This window comes from Cinclus cinclus, chromosome 10, assembly GCF_963662255.1.
Source record: "Cinclus cinclus chromosome 10, bCinCin1.1, whole genome shotgun sequence".
Classification (NCBI taxonomy): Eukaryota; Metazoa; Chordata; class Aves; order Passeriformes; family Cinclidae; genus Cinclus; species Cinclus cinclus.
Window position 1 is genome coordinate 10,953,292 of NC_085055.1, and position 27,300 is coordinate 10,980,591.

At 49.6% G+C, this 27,300-nt stretch overlaps 2 protein-coding genes across 4 annotated transcripts in view; one reads left to right on the forward strand and one right to left on the reverse strand.

The window, feature by feature from the left end:
• The window catches only part of TP63 (tumor protein p63), a 98,205-nt gene extending 90,515 nt beyond the window's left edge, over nucleotides 1-7,690 (forward strand). For all 3 annotated transcript variants that reach the window (XM_062499604.1, XM_062499605.1, XM_062499606.1), the window contains 4 exons: nucleotides 3,138-3,295; nucleotides 4,179-4,323; nucleotides 5,114-5,207; nucleotides 6,437-7,690. In XM_062499604.1, the coding sequence (XP_062355588.1) occupies nucleotides 3,138-3,295; nucleotides 4,179-4,323; nucleotides 5,114-5,207; nucleotides 6,437-6,730 (691 nt within the window). In that variant the 3' untranslated portion in view covers nucleotides 6,731-7,690. The remainder of the gene's footprint in view (nucleotides 1-3,137; nucleotides 3,296-4,178; nucleotides 4,324-5,113; nucleotides 5,208-6,436) is intronic.
• An 18,263-nt stretch (nucleotides 7,691-25,953) lies between these two features.
• P3H2 (prolyl 3-hydroxylase 2) overlaps nucleotides 25,954-27,300 on the reverse strand; it is a 62,332-nt gene continuing 60,985 nt past the window's right edge. The window contains exons 14-15 of the mRNA XM_062498998.1: nucleotides 27,107-27,247; nucleotides 25,954-26,046 (exon numbers count right to left, since the gene is read on the reverse strand). Coding sequence (XP_062354982.1) covers nucleotides 25,954-26,046; nucleotides 27,107-27,247 — 234 coding nt within the window. The remainder of the gene's footprint in view (nucleotides 26,047-27,106; nucleotides 27,248-27,300) is intronic.

Sequence of the window (27,300 nt, forward strand, 5' to 3'; positions counted from 1 at the left end):
TCTAATTCTGTCTCTGCACTGACTGGCTGTGGGTCTGCAGGGACAGCAAACTGTAGGTACAGGAGCTGGGTGAAATCTTGAGCTCTGAGCATGAGCTGCCCAATTGCCTTTAATGACACTTTGATGGCATTTAAGGCTGCTTACTTGGCTGTGTGCTCTTCTAGTGAAGGAGGACCCTGGTCTGCTCCATCAGGTAGCTGGTCTGTCCCAGCAGTTTGCTGCCTCTAGTGAAGGGCTGGTATCCAGTGAGCTGGGAAAATGTAGAGTTACACGAGACTGTTAACTGAACTTTGTTCATAAATGGGACAAGGAAGTTCCTTCCTGACCTCTTGAGATGATCAGTGTATGCCTTGAAGCATGAGAGACTGATTGCCCTCATATGAGCTTGCATAACTGCAAATGTTATTTGCTAAATAATTACATAGTCTCTTGAAGAGAGAACTCAGTTGCAGAATGTGACTCAGTGCCTTTTGTATCAGACTGTTCCAAGAAGTATAATAGTCTCTTAATTGAAGTCCTTATACCTTGATATTAAAATGCATTTCATTGGCATTGATATCAAAGAAATGTTAATGCTCTGACTTCTAATCTTTCTTGAGGCTTAGTAAGTACAATTTTAATGAAATTCACTGTGCATGACATTATGTTTTAAAAATTGAGGAAGAAAAACACTATATTTTAAATGGACCCTCAAACACCATGTAGTCCTTGTGCTTAAAACCAAAAGTATTTTCTTGCATTTCTAAGGCTCTTGCTATATTGATGTGTGACATTAATTTTCAATAAAATTTTGCATCTTGGTTTATCTTGTGACTTCTTTTTGGCTAGATGGCTTTCTGTAGGCCTTTTAAACAAACATCTGCTCGTGTGATGGAATATCTTAGTTGAATCTAATATGGGTACACAGAAAGCAGCTTTTGTTTTGTTTTATTCCCTTGAACTTGATTGCGCTCATCTTGACTCTTAAGAGCATGAATAGGACTGGAGTCCCTAAGCTATATGTTAAAATATGCATTTGTTTTCTAAAGTTTTGGGTTGGCTTGTGTATGATTGGTTTTCGTTTTTCTTTTACCCCAGAGTATTTTGTAGTCTCCTAATTAGCTTTGCTGAGATCACTGTTGGTGGTGGAGAGGGCAAAGATAGGCCCACTGCTGACCTCAAACAGTGCAACTCCGTGTATTTTGGGAAGTCTTTGTTGATTTGATTTGGAATTTTGCTGTGTTCATTGACCTCCTCACTTGCAGATCATGCAGATTTTGCCGTAAGAGACTCTTCAGGTGCGTATTCATTTCAGCTGAAGCTCAGATGAGATAAGTGCCTGAACCCATGAAGAAGAAATGCTCATTGGTCCTAAATCCAGAAGCCTTTTAGGCTAAGGGTGGTGTCAGCTTGACTTGATTTTCATGGCTGCCCTCAACTTTCATAATTGGGGAATTGAAATCTCAGATCTGAATCATTCCCTCCACTCTGAAAAGTTGGGTCTGAACTTCATGGCTCAGTTTCACTTCCCCTTGGGAGTTGCTGCCATTGTTAATATTAATTTGTGAAGCTTCTTGTGCTTTCCACTTCCTTGAGTCTGTGAAGTTTGCTGGATCTTGTCCTGCATCTTCACTGCCAAAGGACAGTTCACACCCTTCTGTACCTCCTGTAATTGTGGAATTAGGTAACATTTCTTCAGGGCCTTAGATACTGTAGTCTGTTAGCATAGATGTTCTCTCCACCCAACACTGCAAGTCTTGAAAGTGCAGGAAGCTGGAGACAATGTAATTGTATGGAACTTGACCTTGAGTGCTGAAGGTTTTAATAAATTGTCTAGGAATATGCCTTTTCTTTCCTTTTAGACTTTGCTTGTTTAGAGTAATAATTACTTGATTTGCATAGAAGAAAAGCCAGTTCCCAGGAATTGGTGCGACCAGTTATACCCAGATGGGAACAAGTTTCCCAGTGGGAAATAACATGGGAATGTGCCCTCGGACACTCACCATGGGATCAGTGTGCTAGAAGTGCCAGGCTCTGTGGTGAGCTGGGTGACCTCTGCTCTGCAGGGTGACCATGGCTTGAGATGAGGGTCCTTGTGCCTGGGAAGCATGGGGAAGCAGGCACATTTCCCAAACCTTTGCCTGGTCCTACAAATGCTCCTGGTGTCAGAAAAACCTTTTCCCTTGTGACATGGTGGTGCTGTGCCAATAGTGCTGTTGGACTGGCTTTAATGATAACTTTCTGCATATCCCACATAAGACCCCACTCCAGATGGGATGCTGCAGCTGTAACTCGATCTGGGAGCTGGGCTGCCATTCAGAAGCAGCCCAGTCTTGGCAGTCTGGATCACTTACATGGCAGGATTGCAGCTGGGACCCCTGGGGCTGGGCAGCAGGGAGCTCTGGCAAGCCTTTCTGGCCTAGTCCATGAGTATGCTGGATGGAGTTTGAGGCTGGATGGACTTGAGGGACACTAGTGCTGCTGTCAGGTGGTAGCAGGAACCTGATCCTCTTTGCAAGGAGCCTGAGGGGTTTGGATACCCGGTTCGCCTTAACACTAGCAAAAGCTGCCTGTCGTCATTCCAGGCAGCTCTGACCATCTCAGCAGTGGTCCCTAAAGTGCATGGAATCTGTCTTGAGCAAGGAGCCTCTGGCACCTGAGGCACATACCTGAGAATGGCCTGATTATATGAATAACTAGGAATTTTGGAAAAAACAAGGTGGTAAGCATGACCCAGTCTGAAAACTGTTTCTGCAGTCAGGTTTCAGGAGCATTTTGGATGGTTTGAGATGTTTCCTCAGTTCTTTTTTCTATGAAAGACCATAAGGAGAGTTTAACTTAAAAATACTCTTCAAGTCTTGATAAATGTTTTCTGGCTTTCTGTATATTCTTTTCAACTGAAGAACTTGCGTAGACACTTCTCCTTAAATAAAAAGTTTCAACCAAAAGTTAAGCTTTACTTTTTTTTTTTGTATTTTACTTTTAAGTGCTGAAAATATCTGGAGAACTTTTCATTTCCTGTTGACTCATTCTCCAGTGATCTTTATCTGTGATGCTCCTATGGTGTCAGTGATTTCACTGCCTGTGTAGCCCCTTGGGTGCACACTCTCTACACCCAGCTGCTGTGATCCCTGTCCTAACATCTCCTTGCTTTGCAGGACCTCCATGCAGTCGCAGTCCTCCTATGGCTCCAACTCTCCACCGCTCAGCAAAATGAACAGTATGAACAAGCTGCCCTCGGTCAGCCAGCTCATCAACCCCCAGCAGCGCAATGCCCTGACCCCAACCACCATCCCCGACAGCATGGGAACCAACAGTAAGAAACTCTTATTCCTCCTCCTGTTCCCTGCGTGTTCCCTGCTAGTCTGAACAAGGAGACTTGGCATCTCTGCGTGGCTAGTGTTAAGCTGGAGAGCCTGGAGTCATTTGCCATAAACCTACGGAGCCAAATAAATACTGCTCGCTGGTGTGCCACAGGGCAAGGCTTCAGCATCCTGCTCAGAGCCTCACAGGGTGAACAGAGCTACTGCTTGCTGCAGATCTAGCTGGCTGCACTGTACTCTGGCTTTGGAGACTTGTTTCTTCTTCCTTTCCCAGCAGAGGAGATGCAGACGTTGGCAACATCCCCCCCCCTCAGTTCAATTAAGACAGTTCTTAATTTCAAAGGAAACATCTCGTAGTTCTGTTCCTCCTGGCTGCTGCTGTGTGCTCAGCAGCCCTGTAAGTCCAGGATGACAGACATGGTTCTGGGGCCTGGGTTTTGTTAAGGCTTTTTTTGGTTGGTGTTTGGTTTTTTAATGTATTTCAAAACAGCTGGACTTTTGCCCACACCTGTTGCTGAGCTCCTTCTGGTGGTCTTGCTGTCTCTGAAAACAAAGCTGTTTAGCTGCTGTATTAGGTTACTCTGCTGGCTCTGTCCTGCTCCTCTCCTGTGGCAGGGCAAGCCAGGGTTTCTATCCAGCCTGTCTGGGAGGGAAGGTGATGCGATGGTGGCACTTTCTCTGTGAGGGGAGAGCTCCAGAAGGACTGTCTGTCCTTGGCTCTGGTCTGAAAATTCTCATGAGCTTGCCGGGTGCAGGGTTTTATAGGGGATTTCAGCCTGCTTCAGCTGTGGGGTGCTGTCCTTGGGTGCTGTGCTGGGGGCGAAGCCGGGGTCTGGCATGCCTGGGTAACAATGTGCTCCTCCTTCTCTCCTCCAGTTCCCATGATGGGCACCCACATGGCCATGACCGGTGACATGAATGGCCTCAGCCCCACGCAGGCGCTGCCTCCTCCCCTCTCCATGCCTTCAACGTCCCACTGCACCCCCCCTCCTCCATACCCCTCAGACTGCAGCATCGTCAGGTGAGCGGGAGCAGGCTGGCCCAGCACACTGCCCACACAAAGGGAGCAGAGCCCTTGGGTCAGGAGCCTGAAGGATCCTGGAGCACTGGATCCCACTGGGCCCTTGGCAGTCCCAAGGCTGGCACCCTCTGGGCACCGAGCCTCAAATCCCCACCTCTGAACAGTGAGAGAAACAGGGACATTAGGACTGCAAGAAAGCTGAGGTATGAAGCATCTGTTGGACTGCTGTAGTCTGAGGGTGCCAGGCTGTCTTGCAAACATATCTTGTTCTTTTTTCCCCTCTGGCCACTTGACAAGCTGTGGCTGGGGTCAAACCAGTTGAAAGATGCTGCCTGTAAATGAGGAATCCTTTACACTTAGGGAAGAGTGTGCTGATTGCCAGTGCTTGATGTGTCTGAGCCCTAGACCCCATGCCTTGCTGAAGCCCTCTGTGCATGCACCAGGCTGCCATGGGCTCAACCACTTTCTGGGTGCCATGGCCTGACAGGAGGGTCTGTGTGAGCCCTCCTGTCTCAGAACCCGGGCTGTGCAGCACCAGCTCTTGACTAAGGCAGGATGCTGCCATGAGGGCTGTCTGCTGGGTGCTGAGCTGAAGGACTCCCTCATTCATTTGATGTGGCAGCAATGTGGCTTGCTGGCCTGGGATGTCTTGGAGGAGGTCAAGCCAAGGGTGAAAGCTTTGTTTCCTGTTGCTGCAGATTGGCTGAGTGTTCGGGTTTTCTGTGGTTTTGGGCTGTTGCAGCCAGGGTGATCCTATTTTCTCTCTCCTTCCTTCCTTCCTCCTCTGCAGCTTCTTAGCGAGGTTGGGCTGCTCATCCTGTGTGGATTATTTCACGACCCAGGGGCTGACCACCATCTATCAGATTGAGCATTACTCCATGGATGTAAGTAACTCCTCACCATTTCCTTTGTTTGCACTCTTGGCCCTGCTTTAGGAACAGGTCAGAAATCCAGACTCAGTATACTTTTATTTTTACATGATTACTTTGATTTAAGGCTGTTGCACATAGAGGAGAGATGCTGTGAGGTGAAGAGAGGCTGGACTTGGGGCCAGCGCTGTAACTGCCTTGCCTGGCACAAAGAGTCTCCCCTTCCCCAGCTCTGTCTCTCTGAGCCCCCAGAGCGGCCCCAGCCCACACGCCTGTTCATTCTGTAAGGCTCGGTTTCAGTTTACACCTCGTTCGCCTGCAGACAAGTAGGCTCTCCAAAAGTGGTCTGCATTTTTCCCTCCCTGCTTCTGTTTTCTGGCCTTGCCTTAATCATCTTCCCTTGCCATTGGCATCTCATCACTGTTTGTTGTTTTCCCTTTTTTATTCTTGCATGGCTTTTGCTGCACAGTTGCTGCTTTCTCTCCAGGGCCATTGCTCTCTTCTAAGATGGCTGTCCCATTATTTTCCCCCCAGGAATTTGGAAGACTGGTGCTTTTGCTCCATAGCATGGGCTGCCTTCCTTTTGCTGCTGCTCTAATTAGAAAAGCTGACCCAAATTAACTTGGTTGCTGATTTTCTTGGAAGCTGATACACTGTATCCCAGAGTTTAGGTAGTACAACCCTCAGGTTTTGCAACAAAAATTATGGGCCCTCAAAGTACAGGTTTTCTAAGGCTATGTGTCTGTTATTGAACTTGGTTATGGTAAAGTAATTAAGATAGTTCCTATAGAGTCAGACCCAGAATACTGCAGCTCAGGCTTGGATTCTAAAATACTTTTGGAGGCTTTGAAATAAACATGGAAATTTTCAAAGCCATTGACCTTCAGCAGCTCAGTATCCCCCATCTCTGACAGCTAGCAGAACTCCCTAAGGTTGCCTTGGACGCCTTGCAGTCCAGTTAAGCTTCTAGCTTTAGGTCACCACATCTGAGGTGTAAGCAAGTGTTTTGTGCAATTGAAAAATGGACTTTGTGCCTTCAAAACAGGCCGTTGCTTCCTGGTGGCCACACATGCCTGTTCCAGAGTGAACCACCAGTTCCAGGAGTAGTGGTTAGTCTTCTGTGCATTGTGGCCACCTGGGTTTTAACAGCTTTGGTGGCTCTGGGTGACCCAGAGGCGGTGTTCACTCTTGAAGCCCAGCTTGCCCCGAGGTTCCCTTGCTAAGCCCTGCACCTTGCCTTGCAGGATCTGGTGAGCCTCAAGATCCCGGAGCAGTTCCGCCATGCCATCTGGAAGGGCATCCTGGACCACCGGCAGCTCCATGACTTCTCCCCTCCCCACCTGCTGCGCACCCCCAGCGGCGCCTCCACGGTGAGCGTGGGCTCGAGCGAGACGCGCGGGGAGCGGGTCATCGACGCCGTGCGCTTCACGCTGCGCCAAACCATCTCCTTCCCGCCCCGCGACGACTGGAACGACTTCAACTTCGACATGGACGCCCGGCGCAACAAACAGCAACGCATCAAAGAGGAGGGGGAGTGAGACCCACGGGCCCCCTTCCACCCCGCCCCGGCCACGAACTGCTCAGCCCTTCATTTGTCTTCCTTCTGCTTGGTACTGCACCCCCGGACAGAGGGCGGAGGGAACCTTCTTGCTCGCTCCTGCTAGGTCATGCCCTGGGTGCTGTCTAGCTCGTGCTCCTGGACTGCAGCCTTCACCCCAGCTCTTGCAAGGGGAAGAGCTGAGCGAAGGGGGAAAGGCGGGTGGTATTTCCTTGAAAACCATTGACCTTCTTGAGAAGGCAAACTTGTTTTGTGTTTTCCTTTGGGGAGAGGGCTTCTTTTCTCAACTTTTGAATCTTCGCACACCGTATGGGTGCCCTGACTTGCAAATGTGTTTCTCCCACCCAGCCATCCCACTTTGAAAAGCAGGAAGGTTAAAATTCTAAAAAGCCAAAAAAAAAAAAAAAAAACCCAAGCAACCAAGCGCACCCCAACAGCACAACCAAAGGCAAGAAAGCCAAAGCAATTCAGTTTATCTGAAAAATAAATGGGAAGTGGTCTGCTGAACGTTGCACTTAAACAGCCTCCTCCCCTGGAGCTGAGTGCTCTGTTCATGTGTAATACTCTCCAGCGGAGACAGCACATGCACTTTGCTGGGCAGGCCAGTGCTTACAGCACCTGCATCCTACTTTTTCCTTTTCCCTCACCTTCTCTGGAAAAACCAAGCCTGCTCTCTTCTTGTTTTGGATATACTTTCGTATGTATGCCCTGGTTTGCTCCATTCAAGCTCACTGGTGTAAATAAAACTACTCGTCACTCTTGCATTCTGCCTCCACCCAAAGTTTACCCATGCTGCAATACTACTGAAATTTAAGCTATAGGATTAGGCTTTGCCACACATGCAGCCTGGCTAGTTAAGCATAAGGATTTGCCCACCTAGCCTCCAGTTAAATGGAGGAGCGAGAGCTGCACACAAGTTTGTAGGGCTTCAGCTATCCTAAACTCCGACAACCTTTTGCTTAGACCGTGCTAGATTGGCTTCCTCCCAGGTAAACCTGTCTTTAGATATATCTGTAATGGGTTGGAACCTGTTGTTTGTTGCTGTAGGTTAAGTGATAAGCAACTAGAAGAGAGTCAAAAAATAGCCACCAAGCTGCCTTAAAACAAGGACCAGTTCCTGGTACTTTTGAGTGTTGTTACTGCAATAAGCCATGTTTACATGAGAAATTGATTTTTCTGGTTTTTTTTGGTTTGTTTTTTTTTTCTTTACTGGATCTACCACAGTTGTGCTCTGATGCATTTCCTCCTGACTGCCAGTGGTCCTCTGGATAAATAACTGAACAGTGCATGTTTCCACATTTTTATCAGCCAAAGTACTCATACTCTAAGGTATACCAAACAAACCTAAGCTGAGGAGCAAGGCTCAGCACAGCTGCTTTCAAGCTGGCTTGCTCTTTTTAACAGTAAGCCTGACTTTTTTTTTTAATTGTGAAAGATGGCAAAAATAAACTTAAATGACTTCTTATCCTACCTTGCTACAGCTGTATTTGCTACAGCTGAATACTCTTGTTGCAGTGCAGTGCAGTGGGCCCTGCTCTGTGCCATGCATTTCATTTAACTCCAATATGGTTAGCATCCTCCATCTGTCTGTTGTGCCAGATCTGTGTTGCATTCAAAGACTGCCTTTTGGTAGCTGTGCAAGCCTGTTTTGGTTACCTAGAAATGGTGATGCGAAATGATTACACTGTCAAGTCTGTATATAAATACTTTGTACATAGAATTGTTTGTTTTCCTACAGCATAACATGACAATTTGTATTTCTTCTTGGGCTACTGGGACTGAACCACGATAAAATGTTGTTTGTTTTTCTGTTTTTTAATTATTATTTTTATGCAGAAGGCTAGTGGTTACAAGTCATGTAACAAAAAACTAGTCATTGGATGAAAATATTTGTATTTTTCATACTGAGGTTGTTATTTTGCAGTTGAGGGGGAGGGGGCATGTACTGGAAGCCCGTTGTATCATTTTATTTTGTAACACTTCAAAGAGCAGTGTCCTAGATTTCAAAGTATTTAACATGCTCAGTGTGAGAACTTATTCTTTTTTTGTTTTGTTTTGGGTTTTTTTTGGTTTTTTGTTTTTTTGTTTTTTTTCTATGTGGTACAAAAGAGAGTCATTCTGCTCTTGACTTGATGCAATGATTAATTCAGCAGGGCAATATTAGTGTGAGGAAAGTGTTAGTGCAGATACTTTGCAAATCCCTGGAGGTGAATTGGGCTGTGCCCTTCTCACCTCCAAGGTTTTGCATCTCCATTGTGTACTCCTCCTAAGCTGCTTCGGTATTGTACATACATTGATGCAAAAAACACAGTCATTTTTAGGATCTAGGGGGCTTCAGACTATTAAGGTTAATACAATTAATGCTGTGCCCAGAGTCTGGGTGCAAGAACTAAAGTAACTGCTTCTCAACGCGGCAGCCAGATGGAGCTTTTCTGCTGCATCACTGATGATTAAAATATATGCTGTGAAAACCACCTTTCTACTGTATGCAACTATGGTAGCCACTTCTGTATAACTGGAATCTTCAAGTGAGTTTGAACTGCTGTAGCTTTTGCCCTCCCCTGTAGAGCTGTGATTTTGTTTTGTTTTGAGGCATCAAAGTGTTATGGCTTAATTGACCGGAGAATCTGCCAGTGCTTGTAGCAATGACAGTGTTGCCTGTGCCAAGCCCTCAATGTGTTCTGGAACACCTTGTTGTGGAAGTGAATGAAAATAAAAGCCAAAACTGAAAATGACACTGAATTCCCAACTTCTTTTCCTCCCTTTGTGCCTTTTTGGAAATGTCTTCCTATGAGCAGCTGGGGCTTAGTGTCACCTTTGCCCCTGGCTGCAGTTTTCTGTCCCCACAGAATCTGTGTCCTGAGGGTGGGGTCCAAGGTGCCATCACACATCCATTCTGACAGATGGAGCATATCACCTCTGCATAAACCTCTTGATGAACTGTGAAGAGTGTTCAGTCTTCGGTGTGGCTCTTTTTTGTCCTTTGTTTATTTTGTTTCTGAGCAGGGCACCAGTGAGTACCCCACACTCCATGTCCTGCTGGAGGGAGGGAGTGTGTGCTTGGAGCCGGCAGGGTCAGTGCTGCCCTTTGGCTTTCACACTTGGGAAATAGCCACTCACCAAAGGCTGTTGTGCAGAAAAGGTTTTGTGCATCACCCTCTGCATCCTAGCAAAGCCATTTCCTTCTCCTTTGTATCTCAATCTTTCTTCCAAGGATTTGAAGTAAGAAACAGCTCAGAGCCAGTGGGGTGGCTGTCCTGAAGTGGGTGGGAGTAGCCTTCATCAGCTAGGAACTTCATTCTGTCTGTGGACCACCACATTAACAGCCCAGTTTCATCAGTGGTTTCTGACAGGGGGCCTATGGCTGTGTCTTACAGTTTTTATGGGCTACGGTTGGAGGAGGATGCTTAGGAATGGGGAGAGTGGAAAGAAAGTCCTACAAATGTCTTAAAAGAGGAGGCTGCCCCAACTTCCCTTGGGAGCTGGTTTGACTGGGGTAGGGAATGCCTGCCTGATTTTTTCTCTCTTTTTTTTTTTTTTTTTTTTATGTTCTGGTCACTGTTGCTTTTCCCTCTTCCCAAATGATTAGAGAACTTGACTCCAGATATCAATAGCTAGAGGTAACAGCACCCTGGTTGCACTCCAGCAGTTGGGGACTGCCTGAATGTGGTATTAAAAATTAGTATGTTGTTCTCAAAAGAGAGAAATGCTACTCGAACAGCTGTGAGAATCTGCTGTTTCAGCTGCTGGGTTCTGCCTCTAAATGAGCAAATTGGATCACGTAAAATAAGATTTCAGTTTTCATTGAACGGGTAGGCTTCAACTATGGCTGTAATTTCTGACTGCTGTGGTCCACTGCTGAAGTAGGGAACCTCTACAGTGCTTAGGCTACAGCAAGGCTTTCAGTGCTGAGGAATCCCAAGCTGCTGCTCTCCCTTTAGCCCTCCACCCATACCCGCTGGAATTTTGTCTTTGGATATTGGGATTCTTCATAGGCAAGCACAAAGGTTCCAGGGCAGGGATCCATTACAAGTTTCCAGCTGTGTTTTGTGAGCCTGGGTGGACCTCTGAAGACATGCATGCCCTTCTCTGCTGTTAGCCCTAAGTGTGCTGAAGCTAGCAGTCCTCTGGAATGAAACTTACCCGACACAGCAAAACTTGTCAAGTGTCTGAGTGGAGTCTGTGGAGGGTGTCTTGTTCATCATGTTCTTCCTGTCCTGTGTGCCTTAGCAAACTCCCTTCCTGATGGCAAAGCAGATGCCTGTGTCGTGGGGGAAGGATTGCAGGACCTGGCCTCCCACTCTGCCTCTTCCCAAGTTGTTTCTCCACGGGAAAACCATGTGGGCAGCCCACCCTTTACCAAGTCAGGGCTTGGGCTGTTTGCCCTTCTGATTTACTGAGCTCTGGAATGTGTACCTCTTGTCATTTGCTGTGTGGGGGTTAGTGGGGAGCCTGCAGGGCTGCCCTGCCTGGCCCCTGTGGGCTGTGCCTGTGCCAGGGAGGTTTGGCAAACAGCTCTCTCTGCCTGCCACGCTCCAGCTGGTGGTTTCTGGGTCCTGAGTTGTTTTGCCTCTCTATGACCCATGGCAGAATTGCCTTCCTGAGCACATAGCAAAAGGTGGAGGCTGGGATTTTGGAGCCTTATTGTTGATATTTGGATACACTGGCCACGAAGGTGAAATAAACAGGAAGGAAGTTATCTTTATGCTCTGTTGGCAACGACTGACTGTGGCTTTCTCCCAGCCTGCTTCCCTAAGGTGAAGGAGACAAAATTTTATTCAGAGGTGTATGGTAGTTGTTTTTTGCTAAGATTCTCTATCCTGATCTGGGCCCCATCAACTAACACGTGCCCAGCCTCTCCAATTGTATATGGATTCCTTCTCACCTGGTCTTAACAGCAGCACTGTGAAAACAGGTGATTCTGGATTTGTATGTAAGTGCACTGCAGCAGCAGTTAGTTAGTGTTAGTAGATGCCTTTAATTCAGTGAGAAGTCAGAGCCCCCTGCACCCCATTTGTCTGCCTGTGGATGTTGCAGGGCTGCCCATCACAGCCCTGCCCTGCTGCTGGGTGAGTGTTGGTATGGACTTCCTTGGCTCAAACTGGCCAAAGTCATTTTCTGAGGCGCGTTTGGGGGATTAACTTGTTTTGTTTAAACAATCTGACTTCCTTGCAAACACTCCTAGTGCCATATGTTTTATTTTTAGGAACATCAGCTATGCCTTCATGAAATAAGCCAGGTGCCTGGGGCCACAGGTGAGTAAAGGAAAGACTTTGTGGGATTAGGAGGCAGGAGATGCAGGAATTGGGGCAGGACAAGGGACCTGCAGCTACAGGTCCAGGCCATGGATGAGCACTCAGAGACATCACTGAGAGTGGTATACAGTGGCTGTGTACCTGTAGCATTGAAGCTGAGGCCTGAAGGGTCCCTACTACAGCTGAGGACATTGATGGTGCCCAGTGTGCTTCTGCCTTGGTGACTGCAGTCACAGCAGTGCCATGCCCCACCCTGCACCCACAGCAATATCCGTAAGAGGCCCATGGACAACTGGATTTCGATTTGAGTGCTCTGAGATTGTTTGGTGAGGGTCTCCGTGCACCCTTCAGCTGATTTTCTCACTGCTGTTGCAGTACACTGCCCTTTGCCTTTGTGGTAACGTGGGCACAGCAGCCAGTGGCTTTTTGGCTGTGCTACTTCCCTGGATGATGGGGATACGTGCTCCAACAGGAGGTGTGTGCCTGCTGGCATGCTTAGCAATTACTCACCAGCAGCTGGGCTGACACCAACCATTACAACATGCAAGGGACATGCTTATACTGTCTCTCCCAACAGCCTAGGGTAGGAGATTAGGCTCTCTGTATCATCAGTGGCAAGAAAGTCCCTGGGGAGCCATTCAGAGCATATTAGATTCCCACTCTGAATCATGCCCTGGAAGATGCAGTCTCATTATTGCCTGCATCAAGGCCAAGGGAAGACTAAGGTTGTTTGTTAATATTTAGCAGGGTGGCTCTGTCCATGCAATCAGCTTTGCTGAGCTCCAAAAGCTTGTGTCTGCACTGTGAGGCACTGTCATGGCACAGCTGTGTGCAGCAAAGAAACTGGTATAGGGGCTGAAGGGAAAGGGGGGAACAATTAAACAAATCAGCAGGCCTGGGAAAGAGAAGCTGCTTTTCCTCTTCTGTTAAGCTGCCAGCAGTCTGAAAAGAGGAGAGGAGAGGAGAGGAGAGGAGAGGAGAGGAGAGGAGAGGAGAGGAGAGGAGAGGAGAGGAGAGGAGAGGAGAGGAGAGGAGAGGAGAGGAGAGGAGAGGAGAGGAGAGGAGAGGAGAGGAGAGGAGAGGAGAGGAGAGGAGAGGAGAGGAGAGGAGAGGAGAGGAGAGGAGAGGAGAGGAGAGGAGAGGAGAGGTCCAAGCTTGTATTAAAAAAAAAAAAAAGCAAAAAACAATTGAAACAAGGTGAGATCTGTATGCACAGAAGCCAGGACTCTTCCGTGTTCATCGTCTCTCGCCGCGTGGGCTCCCTGTCGAGGGGATCTGAGGAGCAAAAAAAATCACAAAAATCACAAAAAAGAAGGGAAGAGCTCAAAGCGCTGCCGAGCAGCCAATGCCCCCTGGCGGTGCCGCGCGGCAGCGCAGCCTCAGCTCCCCCTCCCCGGCCACCTCCGTGTCACAGCGTGGGCACGGATTTATAAACCCGCCGCTTCTCCTGCACCACACGTGCAAGAGCAGCAGCAGCAACTCCTGTTTGTTTATTTTGCATGGGCGGAATAAGCAAGTGACTCGTTAGTGTTCCAAAACAAATCTTCCTGCAGCCGCCTGTTGGGAAAGCGGCCGCTCCCCTGCCCTTCGCCGTGCGCACGGGGGATACCCCAGTGCTGCGCGCGTCCCAACCCACACCAGCACAAATGAGAAGTTCAGAAGATGAAGACCAAAACCCATCACGTGCCAAAGCAGGAGAGATGACTCTCACCCCAGGAAGCCCTTGGGCTCAAGAAGCCTGAAGCTGCGCCCTTAGCTGGTGAACCTCTGCACAGAGACTCCTCCGGAGCCAGACCTACCCACCCAGGAGGCACACGCTGGAGCAGCAGCCACGCAGGGCTGCCCCGTGCTGCAGCATCGCCCTGCCCGGGGCAGGTGCAGCAGCGCCCCGGGCTCCCGGCACCGTGCGTGCCCTGCCCGAGGGCAGCAGGGCCGCTCCACCTTCCCCTGCCGCACGCACACAGCCTTGGCTGCTGAAATCTTCCCTGCCGCAGCGATACACATCGCTTCTTCCAGCTGACGAAACACCACCGGGTGTTTATTTGGCAGCACACGCCGCAGCCAGAACTCCCACAGCAGCACCTGGCTGCAGCAGCGGTGCCCCGGCAGGCAGCTCAGCCGGTCTGGGTGGGGAGCCCGGCACCCCCGGCACCCCCGGCACCCCGTGTGCACCTGTGCGGCTCCAGGCTGTGCTGCCAGGGCTCTCCCGGGGGCTGCTGGCCCCGAGGCTGTCAGCTGGCTGCGCTCAGTTCGATGGCGCGTCTTTCAAAACTCACCCTGGCACACGTGGGTCCTGCTCCGGGGAGGACAAATGTGAGAAGAGCCCCCAGAGCTGGGCAGGCACCTGCTGCAGCTCGGGGCTGTGCCGTGGAGACGGTGTACAGCTCCCAAGGAGAAGCTGGAGAGGTCGGCACCCACCTTGGCTGGCAGGTGGAGAACGGTGCAGTGCTGGCAGTACATGGGCAGTGATTGTGTGGGACCACCTCTCTGCTCGCAGCATGTCACCCCCACTGCTCACCCCTGCCTCGGGCTCCTGGCCCCAGCCCACTTTTCCTGGCTGGGGTCACCACAATCTTCAGGGAGCCTGGAAAGAAAGACCCATTTGCAGCCACAGGTGTGGGAGGGCTGCTCAGCTCTCAGGTGTGGACAGGAGTTTTCCAGGCACTCCTGTTCAGGGTTTCAGCATTCATCCCAACCATCACCAGCCTTTACCTGCACTTCCCTTCTCCCCATCAGCAGTGCCAACATGAAGCTGGGCAGAAGAAGGTTTGAAGGGGAAGATGTTGTGGTGGCCCCTTGGAAGGGGTATTCAGCTCTGTCCTAAAACACCAAACTCTAGCAAGGTGTTTCCCATTTTTTTTTTTTAGGAGAACCTCTGATGTCCTCCAGTTTTTCCTGAGCTTCCTAAGTAAAACCCTAAGAAATATGCTGACTTCTTCCTGTTTTCTTCCTGAGGTTGTTTTCATTTGTTGGCTGGTTCTTTTTTATTTTTGTTTTGTTTACCCAAATCTCTTTGTGAGCCTCTGATTAATTCAGCTTCTGATTCCTTGGCAGTCGCCTCTGGAGACAACGCTGAAGATTTCCACACATGTGATCCATCTTCTTGGCTGCATAGCCCTCAGTGCTGGAATTGGGTAAGAAATGTTACAACAGACCCTAGTACACTGTAGCAGGGATGTTAGGAAATAAAATATTGCACAGTGCTGTGTGAAAAACTCTTTGATTAATTAAAGGCGTGGGCAGCTACACAATTGCATCAAATTATCCACGCGCCGTGGCAAAATGTGAGAAAAAGGCATTGATTTCTTATTCCAAGGACTTGGTCAAGCAGCCCTTGCTGAGCCTGCAGACAGTTGCTGGCCTGAAGGTGTACAGGAGTATTTCCATGGAGATGTTTTCCACATAAACAGGAGGTGTTGGTGGCCTCCACCACGCTGTGCCTCGAAGGTGCTGCAATGCCCGTGTGTGAGAAGCCTGGCCCCGAGCAGTGCCCTGTGCCCTTCCCTCAGGGCAGTATTTGGCCTCTCAAATCTGATGCTGAGCAAATACCCAGCCCTGAGCACTGGCCTGTAGGGGCCAGTCCTCTCCCTGTGGCCTGAGCCTCAAACACACAACATCCTTTGAAAATCCTGGGCAGGGATTCCCTTCGCTGGAGGAGCAGCCTGTGGTGGTTTCTGCCTGCCACTGAGGGGTTTGTTCTCCTTAGAATAAATTTTCATTCCTGCCTTAAGTGACTAGGCAGCAATACAGTTGCTTCTATTATGGTTTATATTCTAGTTTTCCTGCTGCTTATTTAGTGATTGAACAGGAGGAAGTCAGTTGTTTAGGAGCTATCAGTGGGCAGGATTGCACTGTGCATTGGAGGTTTAGGGCTCACAGTAAAAATGCATTCACCAAAACCACACACAAACTTGATTTTGCACAACTCTAACAGCAGAGACTCAGCTAACCCTGAAGAAGAGATGGCTGAACCTGTTACACCTGGTCCAGAACCTTATCGTTTCACCCAAGGGTAAAATATTAGTGAGTAACCATTAAGCCAAGTACATTACAGTCAGGCCATGGGCAGCAGCTCTCTCAGACGGTTTCAGCCTTGCCTCGGAGGTGAGGAAATTGGACATGACTGAAAGCCCTGCCAGGGTTGCCATCAGCTACACAAATATGGGCACGTGAGGAGGTGAAGGCACCTGGATCCTACACAGACAGTGACCAGCTGCTGTCAGAAGAGGCCCCAGGAACCAGAGAGCTGAATGAAATTTGACTTTGTTTGTTTGTTTATTTGCTGGTTTTTTGTTGTAGTGCCCCCATGGCCAGGAAGCAGAACAGAGATGCCAAAGTGTTTCACAGGAGATGAAGCTCATGGAGAGAATCTAGCTGGAAAGAAACTAGCTCTTGAGTCTCATATCTCCATTTGAAGTGAGGTGATGATGGGCCCAAGGAGAACGCAGATTAACCCTTGCATGCCTGGTTAGGCCAGGGCATCTGGAATAGCTTTGACAAGGTTCTCAGCTAGCTGAGACAGGCAAATCAAACCCAGGGAGGCTGCAGAAAAGGATGTCCTAGAGAGACATCTATACTAATACAGGCAAATTTCCTACGCCTGATTTTCTTCCCATTCATGCTGCTGTAGCTGGCTGTCAGCATTCCCACTGCAAGTGAGAGAAGAGCAATGCTGACTGGGGTGGCCAGGCATGACAGGGAGAGAAAAGGTCAAGGTGGTGCTCCCAGAGCTGGCCTGTGTTCCCAGGCAGCGCTCTGCCCTTTTCCCCCTCCTAGGTTAGAACAGAATGATCCTTGTGGTGCATTTATCCCTGTTTATACCAAGCTCTGCAAGGCAGAGCTGCCTTCAGACTACCATAGCCTAGCACACGTTGACTATTGGCTTGCAGAGCTACTGAAGGAGGGGAAAACAAAAGGTCCTGTTGGGTTTTCCCCAGAAGCTGCAGGTACTTGGAAGGAATTAGCAGCAGCCATGTTATTTCTCTGGAAGGGTGGAAGTGCTGGAAGTGAGATGAAGTTTGAAGGCAGCAGGGGAGAACCCAAGGCAGTGCCTGGGGTGTGCAGCACATGGGTCTCCTCAGTACTATGCAGTGCTTACACTGGGAGCAAATCAGAATTTCAGCTTTTTCCCATAGTCTGGAGCGTGGGCTACCCAGCCCATGACTACTTCTGACCTGGAAATTTCCTTTTGCTGCTAGGCCCATCACGAGAGCAGGTGAGATGTTTGTTATCTTTTGTCTGGTGGCGCCAGCAGTTGAGCAAGAGGAGTGGGAGGCTGGCTGCTGGTTCCTATATCCCTGCCATCAAGAGCTCCCACCTCATCCCACTGGGTGGGGGACTCACAGGCCTGGTAGCATTCCTAGTATGGTGCATCTAACCTTTTGTTTCAGTGTAATTAGTCTGAAAAGGGAGAAAGGATGTAGCATCTTCCACCTCAAGGGGAACTAAAACCTCATTAGCAGGGAGCAGGTGGTGGCTGCAGGGGCAGCACCGCGGCACACACAGAGGGATGTGCACCGTGCCAGCTGAGCAGGGTAGGGTGTGTGCTCATCAGCCAGGATTTCTCACTCCCTGCAGCACCTGGCTTTGGTGCAGACACGTTTGCTTTCCCCACAGCCTCTCAGGAGGCTCCCGAAGGGTGAATGAGCCCAAGCTGCCAGGAAATCCTGGTGGCAGCACCGTGGGCTTGTGGCTGGCAGGGTGGACCTGGCAGGGCACAGAAGAGCACATCGCTTGCTCGTGGCTGAACTTTGGGAAGACGCACATGAAAGTCCATCTCTTCATAGCCATGAGCAAGATGGAAAAACCCTCCTGGGCTGCTCTGTTTGCAGAGATGCTGTGAAGGCTCCGTGAGTCGCCTGGGGAAGCACAGGGTGCAGCCAGGCTCCAGAGAAAGCCCAGATGCACTCCATCCCAGCCCTGACAATCACTGTCTGGGACACATTTTGATGTGGGGATGGGTGTTCTGAGAGTGTTTGCTCGGGGCACCTCAGGGTGTCAACAACACATGGCTCGGGGCTTCCCCTGGGCACTCCAGTGACAAACCCCTTCCCTGCAGCTGTGCAAAATGAGTGCAGTGATCACCCCACTGCTGCTGAGGAGTTCACAGCCTGCCCCATCCTCTCCCAGTGCCATGGCCAACTTCATTTTTCCTTTGATCCACTGGCCAGAGGAAGGAAGGAGGGGCTCACATGACAGCTTTTTCCAGTGTGCTTGGTGGGAGGAAAGATGCTGTGGGAAGTGGCTGAGGGCTTTCCCCACCTAGACAGGGAGGCCATCCACCTGCACCCAGTTCTGCTTGGAGGAACCAGGCTGTGCCCTGATGCTGTAGGCAGGTAACTGTCACAGAGTAGATAGACATGAAACTACTCAGCTTCTTCTGCCTCACCCAGGGCCAGAAGGGTTTTATGAAAACAAAAATAAAGGGGAAAATACAGTCTCCACCCTTCCACCCATTTTGGTTGGCAGATCAAATAAAATAATCTTAGAGCTGGCACCACAGGAGCAGTGAATGCCAGCTCCCAGCCTCTCACATGAGGTGTCGAAATGAAAGAAGATGAACAAACAACCCCCAGGTGCCTGGGGGCTGCAAACTGGTTTTAAGGTGCTTGTGGGTTGTTTTTTCCTGTGTGCTGGTGGTGGGAGCAGCCCCCTACAATCACCACATGACTGGGAAACTGCCCCCTATAGCAACTTGGTCACCCCTGGGCTATGGGCACATGTTGATTTGTCTTAATGGAAAGGGCTGAGTGAGAAATGCATTATCACCACAGATGGTTTGCATGGACATCCCAGCTTGGGGCAATGCAGCCAGTGACAACATGGTGAAGGGGACGTCAGGCTCAACCACCACCTCAGATATGCCCAGTGGTGGCAGGGAGCCCTGCAAGGCCAACCCAGGTGCCAAGGTGCCCCAGAGCATCTGGTGCCTCTGCCCTGGATGGATATACTTGGCCCATGTGTGTTTGGTTGCTGTAACTAATACGAGTCTTTAAATTACAGGTGTGGGGAGGTTTCAGTGGTTTTGCAGATAAAATTCCTCCACTTACAGCTGTGTACACTCAGAGGTGACTCTGGGTTTGCCATGAACAGACCTTGCCATGCGTGTTATTAAGAATTTTTTCACAATTTGTCAGGACATCCACATTCTCCTCTCTGGGGAAGGGGTGTGGATCATAAGAGAGCTTCTTTTCCACCTTTGCTACAGTCCAGTCACAGCACCTTGAGCAGCTGGGAGATGCTCTGCAGGGCATTCACACTTCTGTACAGCTTCTGCCACAATGTAGTCAAATCAACCACTCTCATTTCTTGCACTGGGACTGCCCAAGGCACATTGGAGGCCAAGAGGTGGCCTCATATCTCACCAGTAAGGGGGAACAAACATTTCAGCTGACATGGTGCAGAAGCACTGCAAGAAGGGGATGTGATACTGGGCTGCACTGGGATATCAGCACCACTCCTGACACTGTCAGCCAGTCTGATGCAACATTTTACCCCTGAGCTAAGGACCATTGCAAAAAGGCCTGTGTGATGGAAGGGTGGGTTTTTTTTAGGTGGTTTTTCTGCCATGGCTCAGCTGTTGGGCTGGCATGCAAGGCTGGGCAGGAGGTGCTTATCAGCTCACCCCATCACAGCAGCGGGTGAGGGTGCCCTGCCATCTCTGCAGCTTATCTCATTACAAATAAAGGAGGAGTAGAAGCTAAATTGAGATCATATTAATTCCCCTTGCCCTGCCCTGCTCAGTTTCAGGAAATAGCTACTAGAATTGCCATTCTTGTTACCCAAACCATCCCTGGAAACAATCATTAGCTGACTTGCCCCTTTGCCAAGTGTGTCCTCTCACCAGCCTGCTCTGTTTGCCCACAGGGTCCCCACGGTGCCTGCTCCCACCAGGGCACACCCTGCAGGCTCCTGCACTTGTGCTCTGCCACCAGACCCCCGCACGCTGCTGCCCAGCCAGACCCCAGCTGGACCCCCCTCCCCTGAAGTTCAGGGGTGCTTTCAACCAGAAAGGTGAGGATGGCCAGGCAGCTCTCTGAGTCACCTGTTTTGCTTTCTCAAGTTCCTCTAGTGTGCTGCACTTATTTTTGGTGGGGTTGGATGCTGGCCAGGAGGTTGGGATGTGCTGACATTTATGATTTTTTTTTCTGCATAACAAAAGTTTTGCTAAATGAGAAGGAAACAAACTCAGTGCCAGCTTTCACCATGTGTTTAACACAAGATAAAAGCAATTCTGGGCTGGCCATGGTACCCTCTAGAACTGTGGAGACAGCAGTTTCCACTGGGGAGATGGTCAGGTGGCCCACACATGGTACACTGTACTCCTGGAGGATACTGGGGAGCTCTGTTGCTCTCAATGACATCTATTGGACCTGTCCATGTGGACCCCCAGGCCCAAAGTGAAGGCAGGGCTGTGCTTGGGGTGAACAGCAGTGCAGGATCTGACTGTGCATGGCTGCTCTCCTTTGGCTCTGGTGCTGTTGCTGACACCAAGGCATCTCATCCAGCTGGGTGCTGGTGTGGAAATGGAGCGGTGGGAGGAGAAGCACACATAAATATGGGCCCATTCACACATGGGGAAGAGCACAGTGTCTTGGAACCTGGCTAGGGTCATACCCCAATCCACAGACAAGCAGGAACATCTCCCCCAGGAAAAGATGGCTCTTACAGTGGGGTGTGGACATAAAAAGCAGTTATGGAAACAAAAGACATACATCTTTCCTCTTTTAATACAGTTCTTCCCCAAAGCAGGACTAGCCCATTTTTATCTCACTGCCAGCTGTTTTGTTCTTTTTTTTCCCCCAGGCTGGGCAAGGGTGTGGACAGGAGGAAACAATTTTTTTTAAATGACAGTTTTTCATGGGAAGATGTTCAGCTGCCTGTGAGTGCTCAGGTTGCCTCTGCCCAGGTGTAAGCAGGAAGCATGAGCAGGGCTTAGTGCAAAACTCCATCTCCTCGCTTTGCCCACTCTTTTCTCTGTCCAAGCTGCTGCAGGTCTCAGAGACTCAGCAGCTGCAGGGCAAAGCTGACAAACCAGGGCAGGCTCTGCTCCCACCCACAGCCACAGCACCTCTGAGGTGGGGATACCCTTGCACAGGGACTGCCAACCTCACAGTGGGGATGGTGCCACCCAAATTGTCCATCACCAGGTCAGAGAGCCAGCAGCAGGGTGAGGATACAGCAGGAGGGATACAGCTGTGGGATGGGATGGGATGGGATGGGATGGGATGGGATGGGATGGGATGGGATGGGATGGGATGGGATGGGATGGGATGGGATGGGATGGGATGGGATGGGATGGGATGGGATGGGATGGGATGGGATGGCAGCAGCAGAGGGTTTTCAGCAAGGCTGGCTGCTGGCAGAGCTTGTCAGTGGGGCTCACAGGGTGAACAGAGATGCTGCATTTTGGGGTGTCAGTCTAGAGCCTGGGAAATAAAGAAGACATACAAAAAGTCCAAATACACCATATTTCATGAGTTTACTATGGCTTAGGTTGGAATAATGGGGATTAGTCATTATCCAGTGGAGCTGTTGGAGACTGTCCACATGGCCCCAAGTCTCCCCAAGAACACTGGCAAAGTTTAGTTGTTTAAAATTAATGCCTCACAAAGTCTCTCAGGTTAATGCCTATGGAATGTCCAGGTTCTTTTAGACTGTAGCCACTGGACATAAAGGGTTTTAGGCACTTCAGCCTTGACTATAGTTTCAGGAATTTTTAAGTAGCCACAAGTCTTATTTTCAGGTGAGGCTTTAGGGGTGAGCTTTTGTCTGGAGAGAAGCCTTCAGCAGCCACTTGGAGTAAGGCATTTACAGCCCAAGGGGGCTCAGCCTCAGGCCTTCTCCTGGCCTCTCTTGGAGGTTCTTTACTTACACGAGGTGTTTTCCATTCTCCTACCCTCTGCATGAGGCATCAGGTGCCTTGCTGGGCTGTCATGACTCCTGTTAGTCACTGCTCCCAAGCCTTGGTGCTTTTGCTGCACTGGCTCTTCTCTTCACACTCTGTTGCTGCATCCCTGACTGCGAAGTGCAATCTTGTCCTTAATGAAGGCATAATTTCATCTATATATGAAATGTATACTTTTGCATACACATATGTATATGTAATGTATATTTCCATCTGTCTGAAATATGATGGACTCTCCTTTGCTGAGACATGTCTGTGGCACAGAGCAGGCTCCCCCAGTGCCCCCACAACCTGCAGCAGCTTTGTGCAAGGAGCCAGTCAGCTTGGCTTGGGCCCACTTGGACATGAAAGCAAAACAAATCTCCTTGGTAGTAAAGGTCCCCTGGCATGGAGTAACAACATGCAGACTTCACTTTCTAAACCACATCCACACACACACACACCACACATTCACACAGGGAGAGAACCACCTCAGTTGTTTTAATTCTTTTAAATCCCAATACATTTCCTTTATGGGTAGGTTGTGTTTTCCCTCGTTGACTGTCATAAATCAACCCTGTTAATCCCACTCTACATATATTATTATTATTATTAAGGAGGGCACAGCAGAGTGAAAAAGGAATAAGGTGTGGTTCAACCACCTCCATCTCCAAAAGGCTCCTGGTGCTGCTGATAGAACTGGGGAAGGTACAACATGGCAACACCTAAGTGAGTTGTGCTTCCCTTTGGTGGGTAAGCCTTGACTACAGGAGCTCAGAGCTGGCCTGGGAGCCATGAAGTGTGCTCTGAAACACACATCAGTTTTGTACTCAGTGCTGTGACTGCAGGCACTGCCTCCCTGGGGAGCTGCTTCATGATGGAGCTTTAGGAAGCAGCAATTACCAGACTGGCAGGTCAGGAGAGGAGTAACAGCATGAACCAATGTAGGAGGAAACAAAAATGTAAGTGCACCAGGTTGTCCCTGGGGCATATTTGACCAAGGATGAGTGAATACATTCAGTATTGTTGTCAGCTTTCATTTTGCAGGGATCCAGGTGCCCTGCAGGCACTCTGGATGTGACCCTGACAGCTCTAGCACATGCCAGGACCCTACATCAAATCCAAGAGTTCAAATTCATTTCTCAGTCCAAGCCACCTCAGTGCCACCTCAGCAACCCATCCCACTTGGATACAACAAATGCAAAAACCTACACTGTTTTTTGGTGCATACCCCAAAGAGTTCTGTGAGTCACTGCTGTGAGGCTACAGAGTGCCAGTAAACTTGGCACCCACCTCTGCTGCTGCAGCAGGAATACAAATCCACTTCTGAGCTGGACTTTGCCAGAGCAGAGAGCTGAAAAAACAAGCAAACAGGAAAAGTGCCTTTGACTCACTGCATTCCCATTTTCTGGCTTCAGCCTGGCCCAGGATGCCAGCAGGTCTCATTGGCAGAGTAACACAGTGAAAAGCATGGCCCAGGCAGCCCAGAGTCTTCTCCTTTCTTGGGGGATGTTTGCAATGAGTCCTGAAATGATGCATCCACCATGAGAGGGTGCTCCAAGGCTCTGCACCAGAGCTGTTTCACCCAAGGTGGCAGTGGCCCTGTACACCCCAGCAGTGCACAGGGACTGTGACTCCCTCCTGCTCACCAAACCATGGAGCATGTCCATGGTATGGGAGTTACAGCACAGCTGGATACACAGCAAGGCAGGTGGACAGACAGCCAAAAGACACACACACACAGTCCATGCTCCTCCAGCATGGAGAGGGGGCTGTGCTCTAAGGGCTAAGGCAGGAAACCCCAAAGGCACAGGGACCATCATGAAGCAGATCCCAGATTCCCCGGTCTCCCCTTCTAGTATTTGACTGAAGAATGACAAAGACGGGTCAGATGTGTTCAGTTTATTTTCCCCGGATTTAGACACAGCTCTGGCTAACCACCACAGCAACAAACAAACCATGACCTTTGCCAGCCCCTGCACCTTCTTGCAGGGGAACCAGCTGGTGGGATCCCTGGGAGGCCTGGGCTGCACCGAGGGGCAGCTCTGCAGGATGCACTTGGGCAGTGGTTGTTGGGCGATGGCAACACAGACCCACATGGAAGGTGCAGCATTCAGAGTCAAGCCTTGAATGCAGCACCATGGTGCACGTGGAGAGACAATGAAATGGGGGTCAGGTCTCCAAATTGAACAGCTGCCCTCCCCTTCTTCTCCCCAGCTTTTCCTCTGGCTCTTTTGAGAAGGGAGATAGAGTTAAGTATTTAAAGAAGAGGCACTTAAGCAGGAAAGGCTCTTCAAAGGCAGAGCCCTGTGGGCAGCTCTTTGGGGAGCCAACTTGATTAATCTTTTCAACAAACTATGAGGGAGGGAGGTAACAACAAAGGAATAAGCAATACTGGTGGCTTTAAAATGCTCAGAGCCTTTTCCTCTGCAGATGCAGCCTTGGAGAAGGTACAGCAAACGACTCTTTCAGCATTTTCGGGATGGTAATAGTTCCCTCTTCACAGTCTGGGCATTTCTTTTTGCAGATGCACAGAGTTCCCCTTATCTTGCCCAGGACCAGCTTTTGAGGAGGTCTCCACAGGACAATCCTTGTCTACAGCCCTTGCAGCCAGTGACTGGATGGGAAGAGGGGGCTTCTGAGTCTGGGAGGTTTGAACAGGCACAAGCTACAGGAACGAAAAGGCAATTCTCTATTGCAGACATTAAATCCTGGGAATGCCAACGCTGGCAGAGGTGAGCAGAAAAGGACTGATGAAAGAGACAATGCAGCAGGGAGCTGAGCAAAGCAGATCAATGAAGGAGCTCCAGTAAAGGTCCCTGCATTGTTTTCTAGATAGATTGCAGCCTTACAGTAACTTCAACAGTGAAGATTGCTAAAACCAGCCTTTTAGGAACTGCATTTCAGCAGCAGAAGCAGCTGTTGGGTCAAAATAAAAGCTGTCCTTATGTCTGGGACAGCAATTCTCTGACTCAGTGCCTGTTCTGACAGAGACAGGGGCTGCTCTGATCCCACACACAGGACTAAATTTAATGGTTGGGGAGGAATGATTTACCGGCTTAGCAGCAGTTACTTGACTACTTGCTTTCACTGTAACATCCTCAGGCTGGGTAGTTCTGACCAAATAGATACTGATACTAATAGTTCTGAGTGATTAGATACTATCACACCATGAACATCAGCTGCTTCTGCACTGCCAGCATGAGAGGATGCAGCCAGGACACCCAGAGTACAGAGCTGCACCATGACCATCCAACACCATGGCACCATAACTGCCTAAGCTGCTTTCCAACAGGGACCTGGAAATTACAACTACAAACTTTGGGTTCTAGCAGGAGCAGACTGGCCTGGAAGCTCAAAGAATGCAGTGTGCAGCAGCATCCTTCATGTTCCCAGGCCACCAGCAAGAGAAGGGACTGAATGTGAGTGACAGACCCTATTTCAACAGAGTCAGCTGTAAATCACATCCCTTCATGCCTATGCATAGCTCATGCCCCTGCTCAGAAGCTGATTTCTGGAAGCTCTGCTCAGAATTAATGCCCAAACACCAGCTTTGCATGGCTGCAGAGGCATGTCCATTTGCTAGGACTTGGGTTTTCCTTTGTTTTATTCCCCTAAAAGGCATATTTCAAATGGTGAGGGACGGTCATAACTCCAATTTTTGTGCTCCAATTTCCCCTAGCAGGAAGCAGGAGCAGGAAGACTGGTGCATTAGGACCTGGGACTTTTCTCCAGCAGATTCTAAAGAGAAGCAGCTATTTTTGGTTGAGAAAGGAAAAAAAAAATAGGTTTTCTGAGGGGGTAGAATGGGCCTGAATGAATCCTGAGAAGTGCTAGAGAAAAACAGGGAATGCTGGAAGCAGAGTCAGCCCCACCAGGAGATGCTGGCACAGGGATGAGGGTTCCAGCAAAAGCTGTGGTAAACACAGAAGAGGCATTCCTGAAACTCCACAATCATATTAACCTGTTAATTTATACAGCATCTCTGTACAAAAATAGAAGGGTTCTAATAAGATTAACAATATTAAATAAATATTTAATAGAAAAAGTCTTTGGCCTAGTTCATAGCTCATCCTTTGGGTTGATGTTCATTTCATTGGGTCCTAGATGCTCCTGGTCCAACATTGCAATCACTTCATCAGCCTGGATTCGTTCCTGCAAGAGGGGAAGGGAAGAAATGGTAACAGCAGAGCTTCAGTGCCTGCTTCAGCTAATTCAGTCAGACTCAGGCTGCTGGGAGGACACACAGCAAGGATTTCACCCCAGAGCCAGCAGTGTAGGTGAGAGGATGGGGGACAGCCTGGGACTCGAGCTGGGGATTTGCTGGGCAAAATTAATCAAGTCCCTTTCCATCTCAATACCTGACACCATCCTCCCTGCAGGGTTGCAGTGGTTGGGGCAGAGCTGATGTTCTGTAGTTCCCTTATAACACTCCACTAGCAGCCACTGCCTCCTCCTGTCCCCTCTGCTTGTTGTTGATTTCCAGCTCAGGGCTGATCTCCTACCATAAAGGCACCAAGTCTGGAGGAATTTCTGCTGGTGCAAAAAACCTGAGAGACATGCAAGTACATGTCTGAAATTAAGCTTTTCCCCAAACCTCGCAGCCCACCTGCATCACAAGGCAAAGGAATGAGGGTTTTGCATTTTCCCTGAATTTAATTTTGCTCGGTTTCATATCTTTTATTTTTACAGATCAGAATTGCTACCAAAGAGAGGCAGGGGCTTGTACAGCAGCTTTATAAAACAGAATGTGGAGGGTGCCTGGTGAAAGGCATCACAGCCCAGATCTTCCAACTCATCTTGGGTGCCCAGAGCCATGGACTTCAAGTTGCTGAAATGCCTATGAGGGGACTTAGCAGCAGGACTCAGCACAGCACTCTGAGCTGCCGATGGCTTCGGAGGAGTTCCCCATCCATCAGGCTGTTGCCACTAGGTGTCAGAAATGGCCAGCCCAGCCCTGCGCAGAGCCCTTCCATGCCCCACTCAGCACTCCAGCATGGCACTGTACCCCACGGGCCAAGGGCCATGGGTGCCCAGGACCAGGACTGGCAGGAAAAACCTGTCCTGAGGCCACCAGCTCAGATCATGGGAGTGCTGCTGTGGGGGTGTAATGGGAGGAAAACGGATGTACTGGAACTGGAGAAAAGATGGTCCTGGTTCCTGTGGGATGCTAGGAATGCCCCAGCTCCCCTCACATCAGGATGGAGAGACTCACCAGCTCTCTGTACAGAGGGTCCAAGGTGAACCAGAGAGCCACAGCACAGCGCTGCCCTTTGGTGACTGCCTTCACTCCGTGGGGGTTCTCGCCACCCGATGAGAAGCTGATCATCCTCCCACACTTGGGCTTGATGGAGGCCTGTAGGGAGACAGCACAACCGGGCTGGCAAGGCTGCACACACTGCCTGTGGC